At 46.1% G+C, this 26,331-nt stretch overlaps 1 protein-coding gene across 4 annotated transcripts in view; it reads left to right on the top strand.

Moving 5' to 3' along the window:
• Nucleotides 1-26,331, top strand: part of FRAS1 (Fraser extracellular matrix complex subunit 1) — a 310,675-nt gene that overhangs the window by 235,779 nt on the left and 48,565 nt on the right. For all 4 annotated transcript variants that reach the window (XM_074993758.1, XM_074993759.1, XM_074993760.1 and 1 more), the window contains 11 exons: nucleotides 4,012-4,163; nucleotides 6,451-6,613; nucleotides 8,103-8,235; nucleotides 11,204-11,394; nucleotides 12,223-12,376; nucleotides 14,056-14,319; nucleotides 16,070-16,258; nucleotides 19,781-19,900; nucleotides 21,412-21,591; nucleotides 24,824-24,948; nucleotides 25,310-25,450. In XM_074993758.1, the coding sequence (XP_074849859.1) occupies nucleotides 4,012-4,163; nucleotides 6,451-6,613; nucleotides 8,103-8,235; nucleotides 11,204-11,394; nucleotides 12,223-12,376; nucleotides 14,056-14,319; nucleotides 16,070-16,258; nucleotides 19,781-19,900; nucleotides 21,412-21,591; nucleotides 24,824-24,948; nucleotides 25,310-25,450 (1,812 nt within the window). The remainder of the gene's footprint in view (nucleotides 1-4,011; nucleotides 4,164-6,450; nucleotides 6,614-8,102; nucleotides 8,236-11,203; nucleotides 11,395-12,222; nucleotides 12,377-14,055; nucleotides 14,320-16,069; nucleotides 16,259-19,780; nucleotides 19,901-21,411; nucleotides 21,592-24,823; nucleotides 24,949-25,309; nucleotides 25,451-26,331) is intronic.

Here is a 26,331-nt window from a genome sequence, read left to right as displayed (position 1 = left end):
ACATCCCCACCAACCAGGCATGAGGATTTGCTGAGCAATCATTGTTTAAGAACATCTGTACCCGCCCTGACATTGACTGACGCTTCCTGATTTGCTGAAAAATGGCCCTGAATTCTGTAACATACGTACTGTGAGAGTTGCCTGGTATGGGCAGGGGCAGACAGGTATGGTGCTTTGCCAGAAGCAACGGATTTAACAGCAAAGGAATGAGCAGTGGAATTCATTGAAGGGACTGTACGCAAACTTCACAGTTTTAGAGACAATAAGCATTTTAATGGAGTATTTTCCAGGCATATATGACTTAATTGTTAAAAAAATACAGCTTTGGATAGAAATATGGGACATAAAAGCCTCAGATCCAGATAATTTCTTATAAAAATCCCATTGTTCTCTTTCAGGTTTTACAGATTTAAATGGCATACAAAAGTTCACGTAGTGTTGTAACTAAATTGGTTCCAGGATATTAGAGAGACTAGGCAGGTGTGGTAACGTCTTTTATTGGACCAGCTTCTGTTGGTGAGAGAGATGAGAGTTTGAGCTTAAGTACAATGAGATATTACCTCACCCACCTTGTGTTGAAGTTCCTTCATTTCTGATATGTCTTTGGTCTTTGTAAATCTCAAAGTTAAAATAAAATCAAATTGACTTAAAAAACCTCCAAAGATAACAGGTGATTTCCCCCTTTATGTATTAATCTCTTATCAGCATTATGTCTTATAAAATCATTACATTATAAAAGTATAGGAATGCATATTGAACGAATAGACCACTGCAGTTTGAGTAATGGTAATCTGACAAATGAAAATGGTCCCTTAGGGAGTCTTTCCTGCTTATTAACAGCATATCTTGCTCTGCATTATAAAGTACTAGCCTTTGGATACTTGGTGTAGGTTTGAATGAGCTCCTGGAATAGGTACTTGTTGTACCTCATAGCCCAAAAAAGCTCTGAGGGTCACATTCACTCCCCTTGAGATGGCTACTACAAGGCCCACACACCACTTATATCAAAGTGCCTCAGGAACTGAAGTCCCATTTTCATAAGTGGTTTGCAGTCAGATTTACTAAGATATTAAAGCCTGTAGTCAGGTGCCTAAACAGGGCAGCATCTTTCTCCTGTGTGTGTCCATGGAGTGTCTTGGAGCCCAGGTTGCAGTCTGAGTGGGAACAGCTATTGCTGCCATTTTGAGCCCTTATTGGACAAGTCTGCCATGACATGGGCTCTGAGGTGTGCTGCCATGAGGGTGTCTTTTGCAGTCAGAAATACCCTTTGGCACATCTGTAACTCCAGGTAGGTGCCTGTCTGCATCTTCATGTGCCTAAATGCCACTGCAAATGTGGCCTGTAGTCTCATAGGAGCCTATGTTTAATTGAATGTCAGTGGGACTTAGGTTCCGAAGTACCTATGTGTCTCTGAGGAAAGGACTTAGGCACTTTTGACAATATCTGTAAAGCTCTTGGAAGATGAAAGTTGCTCTGAATGATCATTGGGTATAGGAAGGGGAGAAGGCAGTGATGAAAGAGGTTGGGAGTGGGATTTGTTGGAGATCAGGAAAGAAAAAAGACAGTGGGAACTATCATAAAGTTTTCATGAGGAGGCAGAACACCTGTCCTTTGGTGGTCGCTGAGTGCGGGGTAGCAACACAGGCAGCCATCATGCAAGCTATTGTGGAGAAGGCGAGGAATGTGAGTGGCTGGCAGGTAGGAGTTTGAGCTGGTGTCTGTAGAGTCACTGGGAAATTGTAGAGTATGTGGATGTGGGACGCCCATCCGTATACTGTATTGTGTTTTAAAGCTGACAACTGTAAAGTAAGGTTGGCGGAATTATAATTTCCTCTTCAGTTTCTGATGAAGACACCCGTTACTTGTCCTGGTGCTCCCCTGGTTTACAGTGCTACCAGCTCACGTCTACACCTGTGTAATGCACGTGCCTGTACTTTGTTCTGCAAATAACATACAAATACCAAAGGCTACATCTATACTTACAAGAGAAGATCGACTGCTCCAGGTCAGTCTTCCAGGGTGCTGTTTATCGCATGTGTGAAACGGCATGTTCCCGGATCAGCGTCAACCCTGGAACTCCTCCTGAGCCTCATGGCAGCAAGGAGGGTCGACAGAAGGAGCGCTTCCATCGACCTTCTGCCATGAACACAGGCACAGAAGTTGACAGCTGCAAAGTCGATTTTTTGGTGTGCAATTGGCATACCAAAAATTGTGTAACAGCCGTCAACCTCCAAGGTACGTCTAGACACAGCCTTAGAGAGACGAGGTAGCTGAGGTAATATCTTTTGTTGGACCAACTTCTTTTGATGAGACAAGCTTTCAGACCACACAGGGCTCTTCTTCAGATCTGGGGAAAACACCCTCAGCTAAATAACAATGGGGAATAGAGTGCTTAGCATGATTAGTTGTTACAGGGGCATTCAGTGCACTGGTTGAGGCACACCGTATGTCGTGAGAGGCATGTGGAGCATGCACAGATCTTGAAAAGTGTGTTGTGGTGGGAGTTGATCATCACAGTGCCGGAGGGACATCTGCAGGTTTTGCATTTGTTGTTATGGCAGAATCTGGTGGTGCTTCAAGTTGGTGCGGCCTGGTCTACAGGGAGTTTGCTTCTGATAATGACTTGGGTGAGGTTGGAGAGTTGTCTGAAGGCCAAAAGAAGGGGTTGGGTTACAACTGAGTGATGACTGTGTTGGCTGTGATTGTTTGGTATCTCACATGACTGATGGTGAAAGGAGGTAGCTGATAAGTAGGAGGCTGCATATGGAGAGGAATTTTTTCCCCATATTGAAGCTGGTTCTCTCAGGGTATTTGGTTCGTCAGTTCTAGGACGTGATCGTCATCTATGGCGGTCTGCCCTGGTCTGAGGAAGGCAGTTCTAAGTGTGTTAAGGTGTATACCCGAAGTCTCTCGTCAGACTATATTCAGTGGTATCCAAGTGCCTGGCTGTAGATATCAGTGCACTGGGGCTGGTTGCTAGGTCTGTGAAAGTAGGTGTGGAGCACTGTGTGTTTCTTGTATACGGCTGTCTGTAGGATTCCTCTCAGCACTGGCAAGTACTGGCACAAAAAAAGCACTGGTGGTGGATGAAGGTGAAAGGATCACAAGTCTACATTAAGTGTATGATATTTGTAGGCCCCTCAAAAGTTACTTAAAAAAATAGAACTTGCTTCCAAAATAGTAACAGAGAGGTAGCCATGTTAGTCTGTACTCCAACAAAACAAAGCAGCAGAAATGTAGTACTTTAAATCTGAAGAAGTGGGTTTGTTGCACAAAAGCTCATTACCGAATAAATCATTTTGTTAGGCTTTAAAGTGCTACCTTTCTGCGGTTTTGCTCCCGAAATGTATGCTGCAAAAGTCCATAGGTCAAAATCTGCTTGTCTTATTTCAAGTCAGTGCAGTTACACTTGCAGGTAGGGAAAGAGGCTTTGGCTAGTTATTTGTATGTTTAGGTTATGGTGACTTAAAATTTTGACACTGGTACATGTTGTTACCTGAAACTTTTTATTAAAGATGCCATTGTAAACATAATGTTATCCAACTGGAGACATATAGTTAAACAGACCAAGTGCCACACAGTGTAAATCCAGAACCAGTCCACCGATTTCCATAGAGTTTGCTCCCAATTTACCTGCCTTAAATAAAAACCAGATTTGGCTCAGTCTTTATATATTTTCTCTTCTGCATAGAAATTATATTTGAATCCATCTAGTGGGAGGCAACAACTTGGTATTATTGGGAAGGTAAATTCTTCTTGGCATTTAATGTGATTTGAGAATAAAATACACAAGCCTTTATACCCTAGTGAATGTGTGCGTCTGACAGAGATAGTTACGAGAGAAGGAATGTGCGTTTTATGCCAGGTTCTCTGCAGGTGTAAATCAGTACAGCTCTGTTGAAATCAAAGGTGCTCCAGAATCTGTATATTTTGCCACTTGACTTTGTTCTTCCATCTGTGCCATAAAGAAACAAAAATAAATGCTGCTGTTTGGCTTACTTTTCTGCTTAGGATAATAATTCTCCTGACTCGAAGATAAGCATTCAGTTAATTTCTCTGCCCATGTATGGCACCCTCTTACGGACAATATCTGGGCAGCAAGCTGAAGAGTTTTCTGAGGTTTATAATTTCACCATGGAAGACATAAACAACCAGAGAATCAGGTAATATGGTGTGGTGGAAAAATACTTATTTATCTTCTTGGGCTCAGTTAGACTTTCAGAGCACTATCTGTATGAAGCATATGTCTTTTATACCCAATCATAGTCATTTTTATTATCACCAGATACAATAGTGTTGTTATGAGAAATCACCTCTGCTACAATTTATGAATACAGCATGTCCCAACGAATTGTAGCAGAGGTGGTTTCTCATAACAACACTCTTGTACCTGGTGATAATAAAAATGACTGTGATTGGGTATAAAGACTAGGGCATTTTTGCACTCGCCTAGTGCTATTAAGTTTGAACATCTTCAAAAGCTGTCTCTGTATTTGTTGTTATTTTGGTTTTTCAGTTATTCAATACCAAACAGAATTATGTAAAAGAAACAATTTCCTTTCCTTGAAGTAGTTCCAGCTAGTGCTGTTTTTTGTGACAGTACTTGCCGGTACTGAGTACCAGTACCTCAGGAGCCCCAGCCATAGGGTTGGCTGGGGTAGGGTATAAGGGGAGGCTGGCTGTGTTCTGGCTCCTCTTCTTCCCCCCGGACAAAAAAGCACTGGTTCCAGCCATAAAATATTTGACATCTAATTCATAAATCCTTGTGCAGATACAAAATTTGTAGCCCCAACCACATCCATATCCGCAAAACTGAGCCGCGGATATCCACGTCCCTATCCGCAGATATAAAGCAGATATCGGCTGATTTGCAGGGCTCTACCAAGTCAGGCCTCGCCTATACTTCACTGGTATTGTGTGAATATTAGTATCCTCTGTGTTGTAGCTCCAGCAGGAAGCGGTGTTTTCTGACTGTCCAAAAAGTGATACAACAAGCACCACTCACTTCTGTATTTCCTGTCCAGCAGGATCACAGCTGAGGTTGTGATTGGCTCCAGCACCAAAGGAGCCAGTCCTTGCGCTTGCTGCATGACAGCCCTTCATGGAGCCAAGTCCCTTCCCACCCCAGCCCCATCCTTTTTGGCCACATGGAGGGCTGCAGCTGCCATGCTATGTCCCCAGCCTTTCTAGGCAGCAGAGGAATTGTAGGCAGTTTTGGAAGGCAATGCCTTCCCTTGCGTACGTTACCTGCCACCCATGCGTCCAACAGTATGTTTGTGGTTTCAGACGCAAGCACAGACTGGACTGAAGAACGTACGTACAGGGAAATGACGCTATCAACCTATTTCTGTGTTAACATCAGCAAGTAAAGGGTAGAGGTGGTAAATCTTAAGCACATAAATCAGCACATAAAAATAATTAAAAAATCTTGATAGAAACAGAGAGTTGGATTTTGAGAAGTGGTTGTCGTTGGCCCAACATGGCTTCTACTGAAGATAATTCGTTGTTGGCTTCAGTGAGGGGCAGAGTTAAGGCTAGCGCTGAGTGCTCTGGAAAATCCTACTCCAGTGGTTCCCAACCTTTTCAGTAACTAGGGAACAGTTCAATGAGACAAACAATTCTGTGGCACACCCAGTTTTTACTCACAGAGGGGAGGGGAGGCACCAGCATTTGTACCACCTCCCACCTGCCTTGCCACAGCACGGATGGGGAGCCATCCCATCCAGGCCAGGAAGCAACACGGGGCAGCCTCCTGGTTGGAGTGGGCTCCTGTGGGATCGGCATTTTCCCTCGCGGCAGCGCTGCCAAGAACCGCTGTGGTGGGAAGCTGACCAACCCCATGCCAGCTGGGACTCAGGCAGCCTTGCTCTTTGAGCCCCAGCAGTCATAGGGTCATCAGTTACCCCTCTGCTGGGGAAAGTAGATGAACTTTCGTGGCACACCAGTGTGTCGTGGTACACGTGTTGAAAACCACTGTCCTACACCACATGTCTGCGAAGAGACAAGTGTCAAGATTTAACGGGTTAGAAGAAAAGACAAATGAACCGTAGGCTTCTTTCAGGAAGGCTAGTTTGGTTCCGTCGGGACAATAACTAATTGTCATCATAATCTTCAATGCACAGATTCTTTCCTAACCACCCCAGTCTTTGGCCTTGGCTTCCCTGTCTTTCAGAACACAGTTGCACAGGAAGTTTGCAGTGCACTCTATGAGGAAGTGTCTGAATGTTCTTCCACCATGGCTGACCAGCCTTTGCCCAATCACAAGCACTCACCTAAGGACACAGGAAAAGATTAGTTCTTTCTGGATGGGGGAGAGAGACGAGGGAAGGATTAACTTGTTCCTTCTTCGACAAGAGCCACCCTGTTCCTGCTGTGCAGTTCTGAAATACAGGAAGTGAAATCCTTTCTGCAGGCTGTCAGTGCGACTCACCAGTCTGATTCTCGATACAGATACTCGACTGAGTTTGAGACCGACAGTCAGCCAGTCACGGATATTTTCCACTTCTTTGTCTTCGACGCTGACAACAATCGGCTTGACAACCAGATGTTTACCATCACCATCACCTCTGTCCAGAACCAGCCTTCCATCTTTGCTTTTGCTGACCTTATTACTGTAAGTAATTGCCCAGAATGCAGGACACTGTAGCAGGAGCAAGTGTGAGATAAACAGTAGAACAGTCATTTTCCTGGCTGCAGTGCAAGCATGATGAAGTGGTGTCTAGGTTAGAAAGCAGTGAATAAGCCTTGTGGATAAAGGTGAAGCTCTACTCTGTACTGATTAGGCCTCAGTTGGAGTACTGTGTCCAGTTCTGGGCATCACATTTTAGGAAAGATGTTGAGAAATTGAAGAGGGTCCAGAGAAGAGCAACTAAATGATTAAAGGTCTAGAAAATATGACCTATGAGGGAAGAGTAAAAGGATTGGGTTTGTTTAGTTTGGAAAGGAGACCGCTGAGAGGGGAGATGATAGCAGCTTTCAAGTCCCTAAAAGGATGTTATAAGGAGGGAGAAAAATTATTCTCCTTAGTTGCTGATGGTAGGACAAGAAGCAATGGGCTAAAATTGCAGCCAGATACATTTAGGTTGGACATTAGGAAAAATTTCCTAATTGGTTAAGTACTGGAATAAATTGCCTAGGGTGGTTGTAGAATCTCCATCATTGGAGATGTTTAAGAACAGATTGGATAAATATCCAACGGGTGATCTAGGTGGTGCTTGATTCTGGTATCAGGGTAGGAGACTGGACTCGAAGACCTCTTGAGGTCCCTTCTAGTTCTAGTATTCTATGGTTCTGTGAATCACATATACAGTTTTGCCTTTGTGAAGTGTTAATAAACTATATGGTGAAATTAACAGTGCCACCATGTTCCTGAACCTCATCGTCATTTCCATTTCACACAGTGGGCCAGATACTCCACTGGTATAAATTGGTGTACCTCCATTAATATCAGTGGTTCTGTGCTGCTTTCAATTGTTTGAGGATTTGGCTGATGATAGCACCAGGTGACACACACAAGTGATCAATGAACCTAAAAACATCTGGAAGTTTGGCTGAACATGCAGCATTTCAGAACGCTTATCTGAAGCTTTTGCTGGGTTCTCCCTCCCTTCCTGGCTTTCCAGTCCCTCTGCCTAGTCCTCAGATGCTTTCCAATCAGCAAACCACAATCCAGCATAGTTCCTTAGCAGGTAACTGTGACACGCCAGTGTACATGCTGCATTTCCGTCCACTCCCATCGCGTTGACACTAGCTCAATGGCATGCAGGCTGCTGCTGGGACGAGATAAGATCCTGCTCCACTATGGCCCAGCATTACATGCGATTTTTATATCCCATTGGCAGGAAGAGGCAGGAACTTTTCTAAAATTCACAATGTTGGGGGAAGAATTGGGACATTACGATCACCTGCCTATTGCAACGGTGACCTGTATTAAGAGTGAGCTAGAGAATTCATGCAGAATCAGGTGAACAGATATGTTTAAGGTGCTCATGTGATGAAATTCTCATTGTACTGATTATCAAAGCCATTCAGCAATGGTTATTGGACCTGTTTTTGTTTTTGTAGCCTGTTTGCTCTTTGTCTTTTACCGTGTCTGTTTTCAGGTGGAGGAAGGAGGGAGGGTCCCGCTATCAGTTCACCATCTCCTAGCCACTGACTACGATACAGCCAACGACGACCTAAGGGTTACGATACTTACGCTACCAAAATATGGGTACATTGAAAACACCAGGACAGGTAAATGGCATCTATGCCTGGTTTTGTTTGGTCAGGAAATGGGAATATGGTAATTGCCAAGTTGTATGAGACACAGGGTAACCCGTGCACCCATCTCTGACAACTGCCAGCATCATGTGGTTCAGAGAAACCCTGTGGCTAGAATTAGCCCAGGAAAACTTTCCTGATAACTCTCAAACATTAGAGGTTTTCCCAGCCAGGCGGTTTCCATCCTTTATAGAAAGTGTCTGTAATTTTTAATGTTTACTCGTGTAATATGGGCCATTCTTGTTATCCGTAGAAATCCTCCCTGACTCTAATAAATATCGCACTGCTGTTTAAAAGCTAGTGACGCTGCCAAGAAATGTGACCAGCATTATTTCTGTGATTTCCTCGTAGCACCCTATGGTTTATAAGGAGCCCCTCCTTAACCATGTAGGTGTTCACCCTGGGAGCGGTAGGTCCCAGTGTCCTTGGCCTGTAATTTCCTGTTCCCTTTTCATTGTTTGTTCACAGTGCTGGTTGGCTGCTCTCCCGTCTCCTGGAGTGGCTGTGTTTCAATGGCTTCGTATGTTTGCAGGGCCAGATTGTGCCACTGTGTTGTAAAAGCTATATAGGGATCAGGAGACAATATTAGGTTCCCTTCGTGGAGTTTCCTATGAATTCTGTCTGGTAGATAGGAAGGGAAATTCCCTGCACCAGATAACCTGGGGACACGCCTCTCCAACTCTGCAGGCCCCTCAAGGTGTGCACGTAGCTTGGGTACCTCATGGGATTCTTGGAACACCTCCATGCAGGTCATATGTCTGCAACACCTCTGCTCTCCCTTTTGGCTTTGGTCCAGCTCCTTGGCAGTGCAGTTTCCTTGGAGCTGAGATACCAGGGGATTTGCCTACACATCCAAGTTATTTCAAAGTAACATCCACTATTCTGAAGGAACTTTGTGAGCCTCTACACAACACAGCCACTATTTCAAAATAAATTGGTAAACCTCATTCTACGAGGAATAGCGCCTATTCCGAAATAGATGTTTTGAAATAGGAGCTGTGTAGACAGGGAATAGGAGCTGTTTTGAAATAAGCCGTTCCGGAATAGCTTCTTCCTAAATAACATTACTGTTTAGACATAGTATTTCGGAATAGGCTCTATTGTGTGGAGATGCTATTTTGGAATAAGTTTTGCTTATTCCAGGGCTTCCCTGTAGTGTAGGTGCATTATTCTGGAATAGTTTATTTTGGAATAATAACTCTGGGGTCAGCCACTCTGTAATTACTCTGTAACGTAGACATACCCAGAGACTCCTCTGTCAGCACTTGCTGTTGGGATCCCCATGTAAGGTGCAGTTCCCAAATGCAGATGGAATTCTGCAGATAAATGCATAAAGTCTCTACCTGCATTAACCTTCCACCACCTGCTGGCTTCAGGGAGGTGAAGGGGGTTGCTGCATAGAGTGACCCTTGTGAAGTGGAAGATGGTACCATGAAGGGAGATCTTTGTACAGAGAACTCCCATTTTTCAGGGCCCCCAAGGATATGGTCAAAGCTCAACTTTTGCTCTGCCGTACCTGGTGCAGGCAGAGCCCCAGAGATACAAATGAGAACATGCCTTTGAGAGGACTGCATGCAGAATCTGAGTAACGACCTTTTTCTGTTTATGTTATTGTGAAATCTCTTTCCTGGCCTTTCCTACTGTCTTGAGCTTGTCTTGTCAGCGTACCGGCTGGACTGTGTTAATTTACAATCCCATGAGACTCTTAGGGCAGTGGGAAATCTTTGGCTCTTTCATTGGTGGGGGCCTGTCTTTGTTCACTGCTTCTGTCTCATCAGGGAGACCTTAATGGGGGAGATGTTTATTTTCACTACCCCGACAGAAGCTGTCCTTGGGGAAGGAAATTTGAAATCGATCAGTGCTTCCTAGCTTAGAACCGGGGAATGGTTAGTTGCTGGGATTTTTTTCCCCCTCTTTCTAACTGATTAGATTGTAGATGACTCAGAGCGTAGACATGAGAAAAGCAAGCAGGATAATTGTAGCTTCCTGACCAAGTTAGGCACTCTCAGAGGATGGTTAGATGAGGTACACAGAGGCATTATGCTGAAAGATACCACAGTTATTGCAGCTACCTTATATTCTAAGGATGGGAGGAAGAGCTGTGCTTTCTAAGACACCTCTGTGTGGCATGTGATCACAAACGTGTAGTGGTTTATAGCAGCAATTGCAGTTGTACTGGGGCTGGCAGAAAGCTAAGCCATATGTATGCACTGTGTCCTATGGATGAGCAGGGATAAGGTACAGGTTGAATCTCTGTAATTTAGAACGCTCACCCAGCAACATCTGTAATCCAGCATGATTTTAGTTAGCTGGACAACCACATATCACGGTTGCAGCCAAGTTTCCTGTAGTCCTGTGAAGTTTGATTACAGCCACCAGTTCTGGCTCTCAATGTTTTGTGCTGTTCTTTAGCTTTAATTTACCCCTAAATGTCTTCTCAGAGCCCGGTAAGCAGTGAAAGTGTTGGTAATGCTGCTAGACAATATAGACCTCCTGGGGTCTGGCAAATTCTCTCACTCAGCACCAGTCAGGTCCCAAGGGTTCTGCCTAAGAGAGATTCAACCTGTGGCATTTTGAAAACAACTGATCACCTTCTACTTAACAGGCCTTTACTGGATGGCAGCCAAACCGTTTTTGCCCCGATGAGCTGGTCTGTAGGTTCTGCTGGGGAAAGATGGGGCATGAGTAACTGCTTCATCATTTCAGGCAAGCCTAATAAAAGGGGATTGAAGCCAGTGAGTGCTGGGTGACAGCCTCTGCCTGTAAGGCAAGAAGATCCTTATATTTCAGAGTGCCAAAGAGGATGCTTTTTTGGTTGTGCCACTAAACATATTAGTGACCAGTTGCGGGAAGAGGGGAGCAGAACTTGGGATCGTTTCCTTACTCTGGTGGTTTGCTTGGTGAAACGAGCGGCCTTTCTCAGACAGTGCTGTGTTGGCAGGTGGCATTTTTGGCCCCGGGCGTTCTGCAGGCTCAGAGGCATCATTCTCCATTAACGATGTGCTGGAGAACAGCGTTTACTACTTTCAGAGCCTCCACGAAAGCCTTGAGCCAACGAAGGATGTCTTCACTTTCTATGTGAGCGATGGCTTCAGCCGGTCCGCCACTCACACCGTCACCATCGCCATCCAGGTACAAGCTGTCTAAGGAGCACTGTACTCTGTAACAAAGCACCACCGCCCACCCATTGAGGGGGCTGGCTTTTACAGTGGCCCTTGCTGACCTACTGCCAGATTGTGTGCCTCAGTCAAAACCCACCCTGGGGAGGGAGTAAGGATAAGGTGTCCCTTTATGCCTCTTTGCTCACTGCCTCAGTTACAGGGCACAGATCCCCCCGGTGGGTGGGAGGCAGTGAACAGCTTCACTTATCAAAACACCAGCAAGTGCTGCTAAGTTAGTGTGATACATACCAGCTGTGCTGGCAGAGGTGACACAGACTCCGCTTCTGGCATAGGCGTTATTTTCTATACCACTTTTCCAATTTAGATCTTAAAGCAGTTTATAAGAGGGGGCTAGTTTCATTATCCTCGTGTTACAGATGGGGAAACTGAGGCACGCTGTGGTGCAGTGGTTTGCCCAGAACTGGCAACAGAGCCCAGCTCTCCTGAATTGCAACCTGGTGCTCTATCCACTAGGCTACACAGGCTGCTTTCGATAGGCTTTCCCATGGAGCAAGGAGAGATTAGAGTGTGACTGCATAACAATCCAGTTCCTGCTGTGCTGTGCAGGCAGGATAGCTGCATGCCTCTGCTCCTTTTTTGGAGCTTGTAGCAACTCGGTATAGGCAATGTCTTGACTGACACGCAGGGCACTCTGACATTTAAAAACAATACTCTCTTCAAACGATGAACAGTACAACAAGTCAAGGGTGTTTATGTAAATCCCTGGGGAACTTCCTCTCTACTATGTCTTCCTGGTGAGTTAGGTTTCTTCTGAGCCAGCCTGTCTCCATTTCTCTAGCAACGGAATGATGAGGCCCCGAAGATCATGCTGGTACCTGTCCGGGTGCGCAGCAGCTCAGGGGTGGTGCTCAGCAATGCCTCTGTCAGCCTGCAGGACTTAGACACGCCACACGAGCAGCTGGTCTTCGTCGTCACCAAAAGCCCTGCCCATGGTAAGACTCAACAAAGGTAACATAGCTCACGTTGGTCGGTTCATGTAAAATGCATTTCTGCTGGCTAAGCCCAGGGGGGCTTAAACTTTTATCACAGGCCAGTTCCTGATGGGGTTTAGAGGCCTGTGGTGGATGTTACATTGGAGGAGACACCGAGGGTAGGAGGAACTAGTTTAGCTTGTCAAGGGGCATTACCTCAAGAAGCATCTCCCTCGGCCTGTCCTGCTGCAGCATCACCAGACAAGGCCTTTATCCACATCAGAAGATTGAGATCGGTGGCCAGCATGGAGCTGATCACTATGGTACGTGAGCCCCTCTCCCAGCTTACTTTCTTTTCTGACTAGAAAATGAATCATTCATTTATGGAGAGATGAGGCACATGTGTTCTCCTCCCTTGGGCCTTACAGCTCTGCCTGGCCATGAGCAGGAGGGACACTGGAGTCCTGCCTCTCTACAGTGCAGGTGTGAAGAGGAGCAGCAACTTGAAGAAGTCTCCATGGAGCAGCTGCTCGGATGTTTTGTCAGTTTAGGAGAGGACATCCCCCTCCCTCCTTACCCTCAGTTCTGGCCCAGCGACACAGCTAGGTTCTCTGCTAAGGACTCTATGCCCAATGGGAGGCATTCGAGGTAACCCAGGCCTCCCCAGCCTTTCACTGCCAGCTCCTCCTGCCTCCTTTTGTTTACTGAATTCGGGGGGGGGCGGGCAGAACAATTTGGCAACAGTTGTGGAGTGTGGGGCACAGACAGGGACCCTGCTAGGCTCTAGGGCTTCTTGCACTTTGGAGCCAGCTGAATTGCTTCATCCCACTGGAGTGGGCCCTTTTGCAACCGCAGCCGGGAGTGCCTGTGATGCCCAGAGTGCAAGGATATATTTTCCCTGTGGAGAAAATTACCTGTCAAAGAATAATAAAACCGGGTTCTGCTTTGCTGGGGGATATGAGCTCCTTTTATTTTATGTGCCAAAGCAAATGCTCGAGCCATAAAACATTCTCTTCCTGTGATGCTGATTGAGATGATGCATAGACCTAGATATCAAGTCATGCCACAGTAACTTGGAGCAGCCTGAAACCTGCTGTTCGCTCTTTCTAGCAACTGACTCTCGCCATTTATTTTTACTAGGGGTTGGATTGTTGTTGTAGCTGCAATTTTTCCCTTCTCTCCACTGCTGTTCTCTTTAATTTTTTCCATCCATGTGTAGAATAATTTTATTATGTGCACCGAGGCCTGTGTGGATGTGCCCCACCAGTAGAAACATAGCCTGGTGGCTGTGGATGCTCTGCAGATCATCTGGGCGGCATTTAAACCTCTCTTGGGTGGCCACACAGGCGCTCAGTTTACGGTGAATATAGGCCTACACAGAACCCCCCAGTCTTCAGCACCTCAAAATGGGTAGTCGGGAGGTAGAGTCAAGACTACACCCTCCCACTGTCCTACCTCCAGCTCTAGTCAGGAACCCAAGGGCCACATACTTGAGCATTTTGTACCTTCACTAGTCACAAATAAGGCCTGTGCCAAGTGTGTGTGAAAAGGTGGTGGTGAATGACAGGTCTACCAGGAGTCTAGGAGTACACAAGAGACAGGGCAATAGAGAATGCAGCCTGTCACGTTTTTGGTGTTGGCGTGTTACACAAACACTAAGAATCAGTGTGATTGTATTTGCTCCTCCTGTTTTTCCACAGGTCACCTCCGCAGAAGACAGTCGACCTCAGAGCCTCTGGAGAATGGGCGTGTTCTGTCTCAGGGCTCCTCTTTCACTTATCAGGATGTCCTGGACCAATTGATCGTTTACACGCGGAGCAGTTCCACAGTGCAGGCAGATGAGTTCAGGTTCTCGCTCACAGATGGGCTACACACCGAGACTGGGAGAGTGGAGTTATTTCTGGAGGTGTCAGAGAATGAGCTGCCCATATTAGCTGTGAACAGGGGCCTGCAGCTTTCAGCTGGTGAGTAGAGAGACCAGCATGTTGCGAAGGGAGTAATGATCAAGATTTTCCAAGGCAGCCAAGGTGTTGGGACACATGGCTCCTATTGATTGACCTTTCTGAAAGTGTCACTCCCTTCTCCTAATCACGCTGTCCTGAGCCTTCCCAAATAATTCCTCCATCTACCAGTAGCCTCACTTGGAATATTTCTAGATTTCTACCTTGTGCTTCTACCCTTTGCCCTCCACTTAGCCATTGGTTAGCCAATTGTGTACTTGGAATTCATTCTTTTCTCCTAAGACTAGCACACAATAGGTTGAACCTCTCTAATCTGGCACCCTCGGAACCTGATCGATGTCAGACAAGAGAATTTGCCAGACCACGGGAGGTCAATATTGTCTACCAGCATTACCAACACTTCCACTGTTTACTGGGTTCTGAGAAGACATTTAGGGGAAAATTAGAGCTAAATAACAGCACAGAACACTGAGAGCCAGGACTGGTGGCTGGAAACAAATTTCATGAAACTGCGGGAAATTTGGCCACACCCATTGTAAGTGGTCCTCTGGGAAACTATAATCATGCTGGATTACGGATGTTGCTGGATGAGAGAATTCTGGATTTGAAAGGCTCAACTTGTAGAGTAGTTCAGGTGCTGTCAGTGAAATTTTCCATGAAAATCATGGGTGTGAGAGGTGAATTGGGCCTATTGCTGTAGTTTAATGTTTTCTCCTCTGTCATAGCCTCTAACCCCTAAGTCTGTTGTTCTCTGTACTGTCTCCAAACTTCCTGGTGCTGAGTTTCTCAAAGTGGAACACTAGCTTTCTCCATCCTGAGACACTGCAAAGACAGTGAAAGCTGTTCTAAAGCAATGAGCCATTCTGCTAGATTTCAAAATTACTCACTGTCGTGTCCCTAGATCCAGAATAATCAAACTTCAGAGCAACCACGAACATTTTAAACATGCTGGGGTCCACCAGAAATCATCAGATCATTGGGGAATTAACCAGTGGGCTTTGCAGTCTGTGTGCAAGGATGAGAGAATGGGAGAGGATTTTGTTTAAACCAAGAAAGGAAATGCTAGGGATGCTTCAAAGCCCAACAGGGGTAGGACACGAAGGTCCTTTGCTTTGATGCTTAGAGAAAGGCTCCATGCTTGAAAGTTCTGTAGCCGTGGAACATCAGAAGTACACATAGTCTCCAGCCCCCTAGGTAATCCTCTTCCTTCAAGGCATGCTCCATCCCTCACCAGCGAACTAGCAGAGCCGTGCTCGTCTGAGCTCCTGTTCTATGAAACATAAACCGTGTCCCCTGTTGAACCTTGGGCTATGAGCACTTTTTGGGTGACAGGGTGTTTAGAGAGCACGACGAATAAGGCTGTAGGGCACTGGTATTTTTACAAGGCTGTTAAGGACACGAACATTCGCAAGTCTGATGTTAGTTCTACAAATCTGGCAAAGTGCCCAGTTTTGAGGAGCCCACATTTCAAGTACAGGCTCCTAGGCAGGACTGACATTGTGGTACTCAATTCAGCACCAAACGAGAAAACGTAGGTTCACGTGTTCCCTTGCTCTGATTTTGTTTGAAAATTGGCACTATGGTACTTTCCTCGAAGGGAACTAAGTGGGAGCTTCCTTGAAGCAACAGAGGATAAAATCTCAGGAAACGCGACAATATTTATAAATAATGCAATGCAGTCTTTCCAAATGATTTGGTGAGTGATTTGAAAGGATGGGGTGGAGCTGTTTACATGCTGTCTGTTACTGCCTAGGAGCTGTAGCACGCATCACCAGTCAGCACTTAAAAGCTACAACTGTTGATTCAGATGACCTGAGGGTCAGCTATGTCATGAGGAAGGATCCCCATACTGGACGTCTGCAGATGACTACAGTTGATAACCCGGTCCAGATTTCTGTCAGGGGACCAATCAAAAGTTTCACCCAAGCTGATATAAATAAAGGTGAGTAAGTTGCTTGACCCTCTGAGTTCCGGTAAATAAAAACTGACCTTTGCCATCTCTTTTTTTACACACTCCTCACCCCATGAATAGAACATATGGGCTGTGTCTAAGTAGGGTGTCGGGAGATTATTAACAAAGTGCTGTGGTGCATATGCAGTACTTCATTAAGCTAATTCTCCCCCCGCGGCAATTCCAAAGTGTGAAACTTCGAAGTGCCGGCTTGTGTGTAGCCACGGCTAACCCGCCAGCACCTCAACGTGCCTGGGCAACTTGGAAGTCCCTTTACTCCTCAAAATTATGAAAGTTTAACACTTTGAAGTTGCCGCAGGGGAGAATTAGCTTCATGAAGTGCTGCATACGCATCGCAGCGCTTCATTAATAATCTCCTGACACCCTACTTACCATCCTCCCTTCGAAGTAGGGAGCTAGTGTAGACACAGCCGTGATGTACATCCTTATTTTGTCGTCATCAGTAAGAGAGAGACCACCAGTTATCATCTGCTTTGAATGGAAACTGTGAATTGAGTTATTCTCATCTCAAGCACTCCTGCTCTTTTTGTTGGTGGTGGTTTTGGACTCTCGTAATTAAGGGTCATGTCTTGCTGCAGGGTCATTAGGGATACTGTCTCCATTCTCTGGGTTAATGTAAAACTTAGCAAACTGTTCCTGAATTTTTTTTTTAAATCAGCTTGCATATGTAACCCACATACCTGCTGGGTGTGGTTCACTGTCCCATGTTGTAGCACCTAGACCACTTACACAAAGACCGAGACTCCCCTAGATCCTCAACTGAGAGCCATCTGCTTTTTACCTCAATCTCCAGATGCTCCTGCACTAAGCTCCAGAGGTCCCAGGTTCAAGTCAGCCTGTTGACATTTGCACATACATGGATGTGTGTTTGTATACAGAAGTGGAGCGGGCATGGGGCTTGAAAGGGTGAAGAGAGCAGTGTGACCTTGCAGGGTGGTGCTATTTGGAATCTGTTTTTTGTCCCCCAGCAAAGTTGCAACTTAACTCGCTGAAGCCAGTGCCAGTCAGGACCCAGTCAGGCTGCCCATTGTACTCACACGTGACAAAAACACAGACCACAGATAGCTACAGTTAGGGACAGATTAAGAAAGGGGTTTAGGGGCTGTAGCCAAGGGGGCCACTGCAAAAAGATCTCTGGGCTGCCAAAAGTGCATGTTCCCCTTTCTCTGGGGGCCAGGGCTACAGCCACTAAAGCCACTTCTTGCCAGCCCCGCCTGGCAGGAGGACAGGGATGTGTCTCCATGCACTGCCATCCCTCAGCTGGGCTAGAGCCGCGAGTGCCAGGAAGCTCTGTTCACATGCTTCCCTTGCTTTCAGGATCCACCCCCACAGCGCCCACTGGCTGGAAATCATGGCCAATGGGAGCTGTGGGGGACGGAGCCTACAGACGAGCACAGTACAAAATGCAGAACTACTTGCCCGCCTCCTAACCCAGGGCCTGTACCACCAAAGGGGAGCTGCCCCAGGTGAGAGCACCGCATCGCAACCCTCTGCCCCAGGCTTGAGTCCCCTCCTGCATGCTAACTACTGTCTGAACACCCTGCCCTGAGTCCCCTTCTGCACCCTAATTCCCTGCACCTGCTTTTCCTCCCCCTTCCCTGAGCCTAGGAGATCCCACAAACTCTAACGGCCCTGGGCCTCCAGAAGAGTTAAGCTGGCCCTGAAAACGACAGGTGAAAGTGCACAGGGTAACAATGAGATTGTTAACAGTGTAATGAGCAAAAATTACATGGTATTTTGTAATCCCAATATAACAAGAAAGACTTGGCATAAAACATAAATATAAAATTATTATGAAATTGTAGAGATGGGTATAGAGCTATAGACACAATCTGTAAAAAGAAGTAGTCCTGTGGCGCCTTATAGACTAACAATACTTTGGAGCATAAGCTTTCGTGGGCAAAGACTTGCTTTGTGCATCTGACGAAGCGGGTCTTTTGCCCACGAAAGCTTATGCTCCTAAACATCTGTTAGTCTATAAGGTGCCCCAGGACTTCTTGTTGTTTTTGAAGATGCAGACTAACTCAGCTACCTCTGTGATACAATCTGTAAAGTTATCTAGTCCGGTGGCTCCTGGAAAATGCATCACAAGCCACATATTTACAAAGAAGCACTATTGACTCCATGGCACGTATATAGAGAAAGCATGCAATATGCATCTCATAGAGCTGGAAAGGATCTCAGGAAGTCATCAAGTCCAGGCCCCCTTCCTTTTTTTTTTTTTTTTGGCTCCAGATCCCTCAGTGGCCTCCCTCAAGGATTGACCTCCTAACCCTGGGTTTAGCAGATTAACATTCAAAACACTGAGCTACCCTTCACAACAGTACTGTTGAAAATCCCACACGCCATCTGACTCTAGCTGAGATGTGTGTAGGTCGGGCATGTCTTCAACTGTGGTAATGCCAACTCCCCGCTCCCCAACACTGAGGGTGCGTGTACACTAGCCAGCTACTTCAAAGTAGCTGGCAGAACGTCAAAATAGCACGTGTCGCATCTACACGCGCCGTGCGCTATTTCGATGTTGAAATCAACATTAGGTGGCGAGATGTCAAAATTGCTGTTCCTGTCCGAAGATGGGAATAGCGCCCTACTTCGACGTTCAACATCGAAGTAGGGCGTGTGTAGACAATCCGCGTCCCGTTACATCGAAATAGCAGGATCCTCCATGGCGGCCATCAGCTGAGGGGTTGAGAGACGCTCTGTCCAGCCCCTGCAGAGCTCTATCGTTGCCATGTGCAGCAGCCCTTAGCCCAGGGCTTCTGGCTGCTGCTGGAGCAGCTGGGGGTTCATGCTGCGTGCACGAGGTCTGCAACTGGTGTCAGCTCTGCGGACCTCGTGCTGTGCAGGCCAAATACGTCTGGGAGGGGCCCTTTAAGGGAGCGGCTTGCTCTTGCCCCAGAAGGGCTAGTCCAGCCTGTGACCCCATCCGCAGGCTTTGCTGGCCCCTTATTTCGACAGGGAGCGCTTGTGGGTGTGGACGCTCCACATTTCCTTCTGGGGTGGCTCCTTTCGACGTTCCCTGTCAATACTTCTACATTGAACGTCAACGGCACGAGCCCTGGAGGACGTGCAAACGATACATGTCGAAGTAGCCTATTTCAATGTTCTTATTTCGAAATAGGCTACTTCAGTGTAGTGTGCTAGTGTAGATGTAGCCTGAGAGAAAGATATGTTAGCTAATCTCTGTGCATAGCATCAAGGTGTATTCTAAAGTAGTTGAAATCGGTACAGTGAGGGATGGTGACATGGAGCTGTGAGAGGGAGGAAAGAAAGAAGAGGAGTAGAAGACAGATCTGTGAGGGGAGAATTGATTTCCAATAACCAAGTGCTTAAGAACTCCTCTCTCAACAGGAGAGAGAGGAGGAAATGACACACAAATCTGGAAACAGTAACAACCTCTGTGTTCTGCTAACCAGGCAGATTCCAAAAAAGGGTTTCAGCAGCTGAGGTTGCAGCTTATATTAAGCCGCTTCTTTTTCCTTTTCTCGCCAGGACAAGTAGAATATAGTCATGACAAGAAGGAGCCTGGAGGGCATTTTGCTTTCATCTTTGATGTGATCGATGCAGAAGGCAACAGACTAGTCGACCAGTCATTCTCTATTAGTGTATTAGGTAAAAGAGGTTATGTAAGCAATATTTTCTTAGCTGTGAAAGAGTATCGATTATCATGGTGAGATTGTCACCCCTGCTCCAAATCATGCATGCCAGATAAAGGGAAAGAAATAAAGGGGCTCTGGAAGGGCCAAGATCTTTTTAGAAGAAAGTCTCTGGTGCAGGAACTGGGGCGGACAGTCACAGGCTGCTGGTTTCTTAGAGGCACAGCACAGAAACTCACCCATAGATAGGGCCCTACTGTGTTCACAAACATGAAAAACACTTCACAGATGGTGAAATCTGGCCTTCTGGGAGCTTTTACTCTATGCTGTACAGATTTCACAGGAACAACAGGAAGTCCCGTGGCACCTTATAGACGAACAGATATTTTGGAGCGTAAGCTTTCGTGGCCAAAGACCTGCTTCATCAGATGACATCATAGGACTTCTTGTTGTTTTTGAAGATACAGGCTAACATGGCTACCTCTCTGATAGATTTCACAGGGTTAGACCAACATTTCTCAAATTGGCTGTCCTCCCCCAAAAAGGAGTTGCAGGGAGAAGCAAGGTTATTCTAGAAGGGTGGCAGTACTGTCACCCTTACTTCTGTGCTGCCTTCAGAGCTGGGCAGGCAGTGAGTAGCAGCTGTTGGCCAGGTGCCCAGCTCTGAAGGCAGCACCTCACCAGCAGCAGTGCAGGATGTACCAGTCCATGCCGTCCTACCTACGGGCTGCTGCCTTCAGAGCCAGGATCCCCACCAGCAGTTGCCACGCTCCAGCTGCCTAGCTCTGAAGGCAGCGCGGCCACCATAAGCAGTGCAGAAAGAAGGGTAACAGTACTGCTGTATCCCCCACTCCCCACAATAACCTTGAGACCACCCCGCAAGTCCTTTTTTGTGTCGGGAGGCTGACAGTTAGAGCACCTTGAAATTTCAGCTTTGAATAGTTGAAATCATGACATCGACGATTTGTTAAAATCCTAGGCCCATGAAATTGACCAAAATTGACTATGAATTTGGTAGGGCCCCACCCATAGAGCTTGTGATCTCATCTGCCCTCTGTGTAACACGGGCAGTATAATTTCACTCACCATTCCTTTGTCAAGCCCATAACTTCGGGTTATTCCAGAAAGATCTCTTTATTTAGAAAGACAGCCTAGCTGAATTAAAAGCCACCTGTAAGCAAACCCCAAGCCTTGGAGTTACAGGTTTAAATCTCACTGATTTTGGTTTTCCTATATTGGCAATGCAAAACCCATGGGTACTGGAGCATGGGAAGGTTTGCTTATTAAGAGAATCATTCATTATTCATGAAAGGCCCATTCCCAAAGCCTACTGAAGCCTATCAGCTGGAATTAATTTTGAATCAGGCATGTTGTGATGCTCTGACCAGCTCTGGTGACTTTTAGGTAGAGCGTCATGTATACCACGCCCTTGTAAATTAGTCAGGTAAAAATTATTTGTTTTTTGAAAATGTTTGCCAGAAAGAAAGTATTGCGTGAGCATTACCACTTTCCCCTGGCTTCTTTCAGAGGACAGACTCCCCCCCTCCATCATAGCAAACAAAGGGCTGGTCTTGGATGAAAATTCAGTGAAGAAGATCACCACGCTGCAGCTCTCTGCCACTGACCAGGACAGCGAACCGGCAGCCCTCCTGTACAGAATCACCAAACAGCCGCAGCTGGGTCACCTGGAACATGCTGCGTCACCAGGTTCGCAAAGCCCTCTCTTGCTCGGTCACATTCTCTACAGATCACAGGTTTTTCAAGACTTTAAAGCTGCTCAGAAGTTAATGTCTTGAGAAATGTCTGCCTGGAATGATACCCTGCAGGAGAACTCAACCGACCATTAACCCATGGAGCTGGAAAACCAGGCCAATGGAGATGAGGCGTAGCTCTGGAACCCACACAGAGGTTTATTTATTTCTTGGCTTAATGAGTTTAGGACTCATGATAAGCTCACCTGCTGGGTTTTACTCTGTAGTTTACACCACCAGCTAGTGTAAATTTCTTGTCCGCCACTACAGACATCCATAGTGTACATAAGTTGCTGTCCCCATGTGACTAAAATTCATACTGCATGTAACAAGGGGACTCATTTTCCTATGCTTAAGAACTGATTCCAAAATGTCTCAAAAATTCACAACCAGCATCCCTTGTAATGGGACGTGTCCAGCAGACAAATGGCTAGGTTTTACCTTAGCATCTTGCCCTCATGGTGATGCGTGTTTTGGTGTGAAACACAAACCCCTGCCCCAGCATTGCTTAAGAGGTATGAATTTAATCACAAAGTTTGGAGGAAAAAAAGACGTTCCCACATAATCAAGGTCTGATGTGCCACACTCTAAGTCAGCAAAATCTTTCTGGGAGACTGAGCACTGAAGTTTGCTAACACACTTTTGCACGAATCACCTAATATTTAAGCACTGTCAAAACAAATCTTTTCTGGTGACCCACCAGGAGCTTTTTTGTTCCTTCTGTGAGGCTTACAAAGGAATTCCCTGCAAATTTAATCTTTGAATCTTATGAGTGCCTTTCAGGGCGGGTTATCCCAAGATATTATGTGTCCTCTAATCCTGCCTAATGAATTACTCTGAACCTGTATCCTCAAACAATATGTTCCTTTGGTTTATCTAGGAGTTTGGTTTTTTTAGCATGACCTATCATTAGAGTAATGGACTGTAAATCTTTGCTGTACTTTCAGAAGACAATCTGTCCCCTTATGGTTTTGTTCTGGAAAGAAATTAAAGTAGGCCTAAGCAGTTAGTGTTCTTATTTCCTCCAAAGCTTTTGTCTGGAGTGCAAACCAAACACTGGCTATAATACTTTCGAAGTTTAAAATATCAGGATTAACTTTTTTTCTCGTTGTTTTAAGTGTGCTGGTTTTGGCGGTTTACTGCTCTTTCAGATCCCAGAAGGCTTCAGGAATCAATTAGATGGAATTCTGTGAAAGGAGCAGTTCTCATGGTGTAATTGGCCCCAGCTCTAAGCTAAAAGTACTGGAGCTTTCATAACAGGGTCTATTCTTGCAAGCTTTCCAAGTTAATTAATGTCAAATAAGCTTTGAATAATTATTTGCTTTTACTGTTGCTTATCAAAACCAAACCTCTGAACCTTCTGAAGTTTGTGCAGCACTAATTGATAGCTATCTGTTATGAAATACAGATCACTAATTTTCTCCAGATGTTTTCAGTCAAGAGCAAAATTTTCAAAAACACCATTGAAAGTTAGGAGTTAGGCGTCTGGGTGCTTTTGAAAACCCCACTCTTAGCATGTATTTACATCAGTAGGCACTCAAATACCTTCAAATAATTTGTCCCTAAATCACTTTCTAAAATGAAACCTATGGTTTTTGTTTGGTTTCACAACTTTTGGTTAAGACAAAGTTAAAATGTTAACAGATTAATGAGTTTTATTGAGTGAATATTTACAACCAATTTCTAGCCAAATTGCATAGGGTCAGAAATAAAAACACAGAAGCCTCCACAGCACAGAGGACTGTTATAGCAGTAAAAAGCACTAATCATGGTTAACAAATGTACACTGTAACCCTCTCTGCCTGGGATACATGTGATCGGAAGATTACATTCAAGCCAGTAAGTAACATCCATAACACATCACATACTATATTGTGCATTACTTATTACATTTTTAGCATCAGATTAATATTCAGAGAACCTGGTTAAAGAATCTGGCTTGCTGGCTGGGGAGTCCTCCTCTTCTGCATACAAAACTAAGGCCAGTCCAACACTAACAGGGAAGATCCAATTAAGATATGCAACTCCAGCTATGTTAATTTCATAGCTAGAGTTGAGGTACCTTAATTCCCGCTTCCTCGTGGTCTCCACTGTGAGAGGTTGGTGAGAGCAAACGTTCTTGTCAACTTCCCTTACTCCTCACTGACACCAATAAAGGTTGCCCTCTGAGTTCAATTTAGTGTGTCTGTAGGCTGCTTGCCTCAGGGAGCGGCCACACCTGCTCCCTACACAGTCCCTTCCTGGGGCTCAGTCCTGTGTTCAGGCCTCAGTGGGCCCACAGCCAGCTCTCAGGCAGGCAACACAGTGAGTCCAATCCCGGAGTCAAAGGGGCTGAGCCCTGGTGCAGGGCAAGGCAATACACAACAGTATATACTCCAGGCACTGGTGCAAGGCAGGGCAACAAACAATAGTCAGTATAAAGTAGGCACAGGCCCTGGTGCAGGGTAGGGCAGGGCAGCAAACAAACAGTCTCCAAAAGACCACTGTTTATTTGTCGTCCTGTTTAAAATTTGGATCCTTTATTGGAGCAGTTAGGAAGCAGGTCCTGGGATCTCTGGGAAGCTGGGATTTTGCCATAAGATGAATCTTTTTAATAATATCTTCCTAAAACTATTATGATTCCTGGACACAGTCACCACACGTGCATATGTATTCCTCTTTTCCTGCAGCTCCCTCACTTTAGAAAATGTTGTCCTGGATCTTTTCTTATGCTAAATAAAGCTGAGAACCTTTTACCCATGCTCAGCAAAACCTGCTTGGGGCGTATTACGGTGTGTTGTCTGAGGGATAATGTAACTGTAGGATTTACTGTTCCTCATAGACTGATTCCTCACAGAGACTTGGCACAAACATGCCCCCCAAGTCAGCCTGCTGAGAATGTGACCCAGCTTCATATAATTTCATCCTTTAGGGTGGGAGAACAGTACAGGTGAGATTTTCAGGAGCACTCACCATTAGCCTAACTCTGCTTCTGTTGAAGGCAGCAGTAAAATTCACATTAGCTTTAGAGAGATCGGAGTTAGGCCTACTCTGAGTGCTTGTGAAAGCCCCACCCTCTGGTCCTTCCACTTGTGTGCTGGAGTTATGTCTGCGATCGAGATGCATATCCTGGAGGTTGTTTCCTGTTCCCTGATCTTTTTGCTTTGTATCATTTTTGTTATACTCTTCCCCTTATCGTGTGGTTCTAGGCACAAGGATTAACTCATTCAGCCAGGCAGACCTGGCCTCACGCAGCATCCAATACGTCCACACCAGTGAGGCAGAGAAGCACAACGATGCTTTCGCCTTCTCCGTCTCTGATGGAGTGAATGAGGTAGGACTGAGCACTTGGAGTGTCTGAATTGGTGCAGATGGTTGATTCCGCAGAATGGGTGGATGTGCTGGGAGCACAGTTCCCCTGTCGTGGTATGGGGGAGAGATATATATCAAAGAAATGAAATGAAATAAGCCTTGCCTCTTCAGCTTATAACCTAGCATTAGCATATACCATCCTGTTCATACGCATGGATTGGTAGTATGTGAGGTGTTGGTACACAGAGTTCAGGAGGCCTCAGCGGGCAGCATTGCATAAGATCTGACCCCAGTTTGCTCTTTGTAACATCGTTGCTTGGATTCAGACACATCCCAAGTCAAACGTACCAGGCAGGAAGGGTCTCGTCTTCTCTCTCTCCCAGGTGAGCCAGACATTTGCCATCACCATTAATCCACTGGATGACTCCCTGCCTGTGGTGCAGAGCCCTGGGATGCGAGTACAGGAAGGGGTGAGAAAAACCATCACGGAGTTTGAGCTTAAAGCCACCGACGCCGACACAGAGGTAAGGTGCACGTTGCTTCCGCATCATCTCTTCCCTGTTCTGTTGCACAACAGCATTTGCACTCAGAAAATTGAGCAAACTGTTGTCTTTCCGCCCACAAATGTCCCACCCACAGGGGTGGATGGCTTCAAACAGCTGGCAGGAGAGCAGATCTGTGGGTGAATAGGGAGAAGTGATGTCTGATTAAAACAAAGTATTGAGTCAAGAAGCATCGTAATTTATTTCTTGTGTTGCCTTCTGTGTGTGAAGAAAAACCCATCACTGTGCCAGGACCCCACAGCCATCTTCTCTGTAAACCATGTAGGCCCCATCTCTGCTCAGCTAAGTGTGGCACTGATGAAGGGGATAGAAGTAAGTCACCTTTCTTCATTCCGTTCTCTGTGTCACACTTAGAGCTGAGCAGGCCCAAGGCACAGGTTAAAGCAGCCACCGGGCTGCTGGAAATGACATGGCCTCTAATTGCAATGCTGAGGCATTTTCTCTGAGGAAGGCATGGAGCCGGCTCTGATGACTTCTGTCCACCTGGCTGTGGTTCCCCTAAAACAGTGAAGTGCCAAACACCTGACTCAGAATCATAAGCAGCACAGAGCCAGCTCAGTGTGCGAACTAGGGAGCCACCTGCCCTCTCCCCACGTCACTGTCTCCATGGGTGCAAGAGTGGCCAGATGACAGTCGGTTGCACTAGATGGGACCCTATGTTCACGTCGTCTGATATGCTGTGCCTATGGCCTGCTTCCCACAACAGGAGCAAGCCCACACACTCCTCTTTTTCCTTTTGCACAAAGGTGCAGGCTGCTTATTCTGTCAAGCTGAGTCTACACGGTGTGGCAGAGGGGGATGCCGGCAGTAAAGAGGCCACGTGGACGTGCCCCTGCTGGCAG

This window comes from Carettochelys insculpta, chromosome 4, assembly GCF_033958435.1.
Source record: "Carettochelys insculpta isolate YL-2023 chromosome 4, ASM3395843v1, whole genome shotgun sequence".
Classification (NCBI taxonomy): domain Eukaryota; kingdom Metazoa; phylum Chordata; order Testudines; family Carettochelyidae; genus Carettochelys; species Carettochelys insculpta.
Note: the sequence above shows the minus strand (reverse complement) of the source record. Positions and strands in the feature narration are given on the sequence as shown.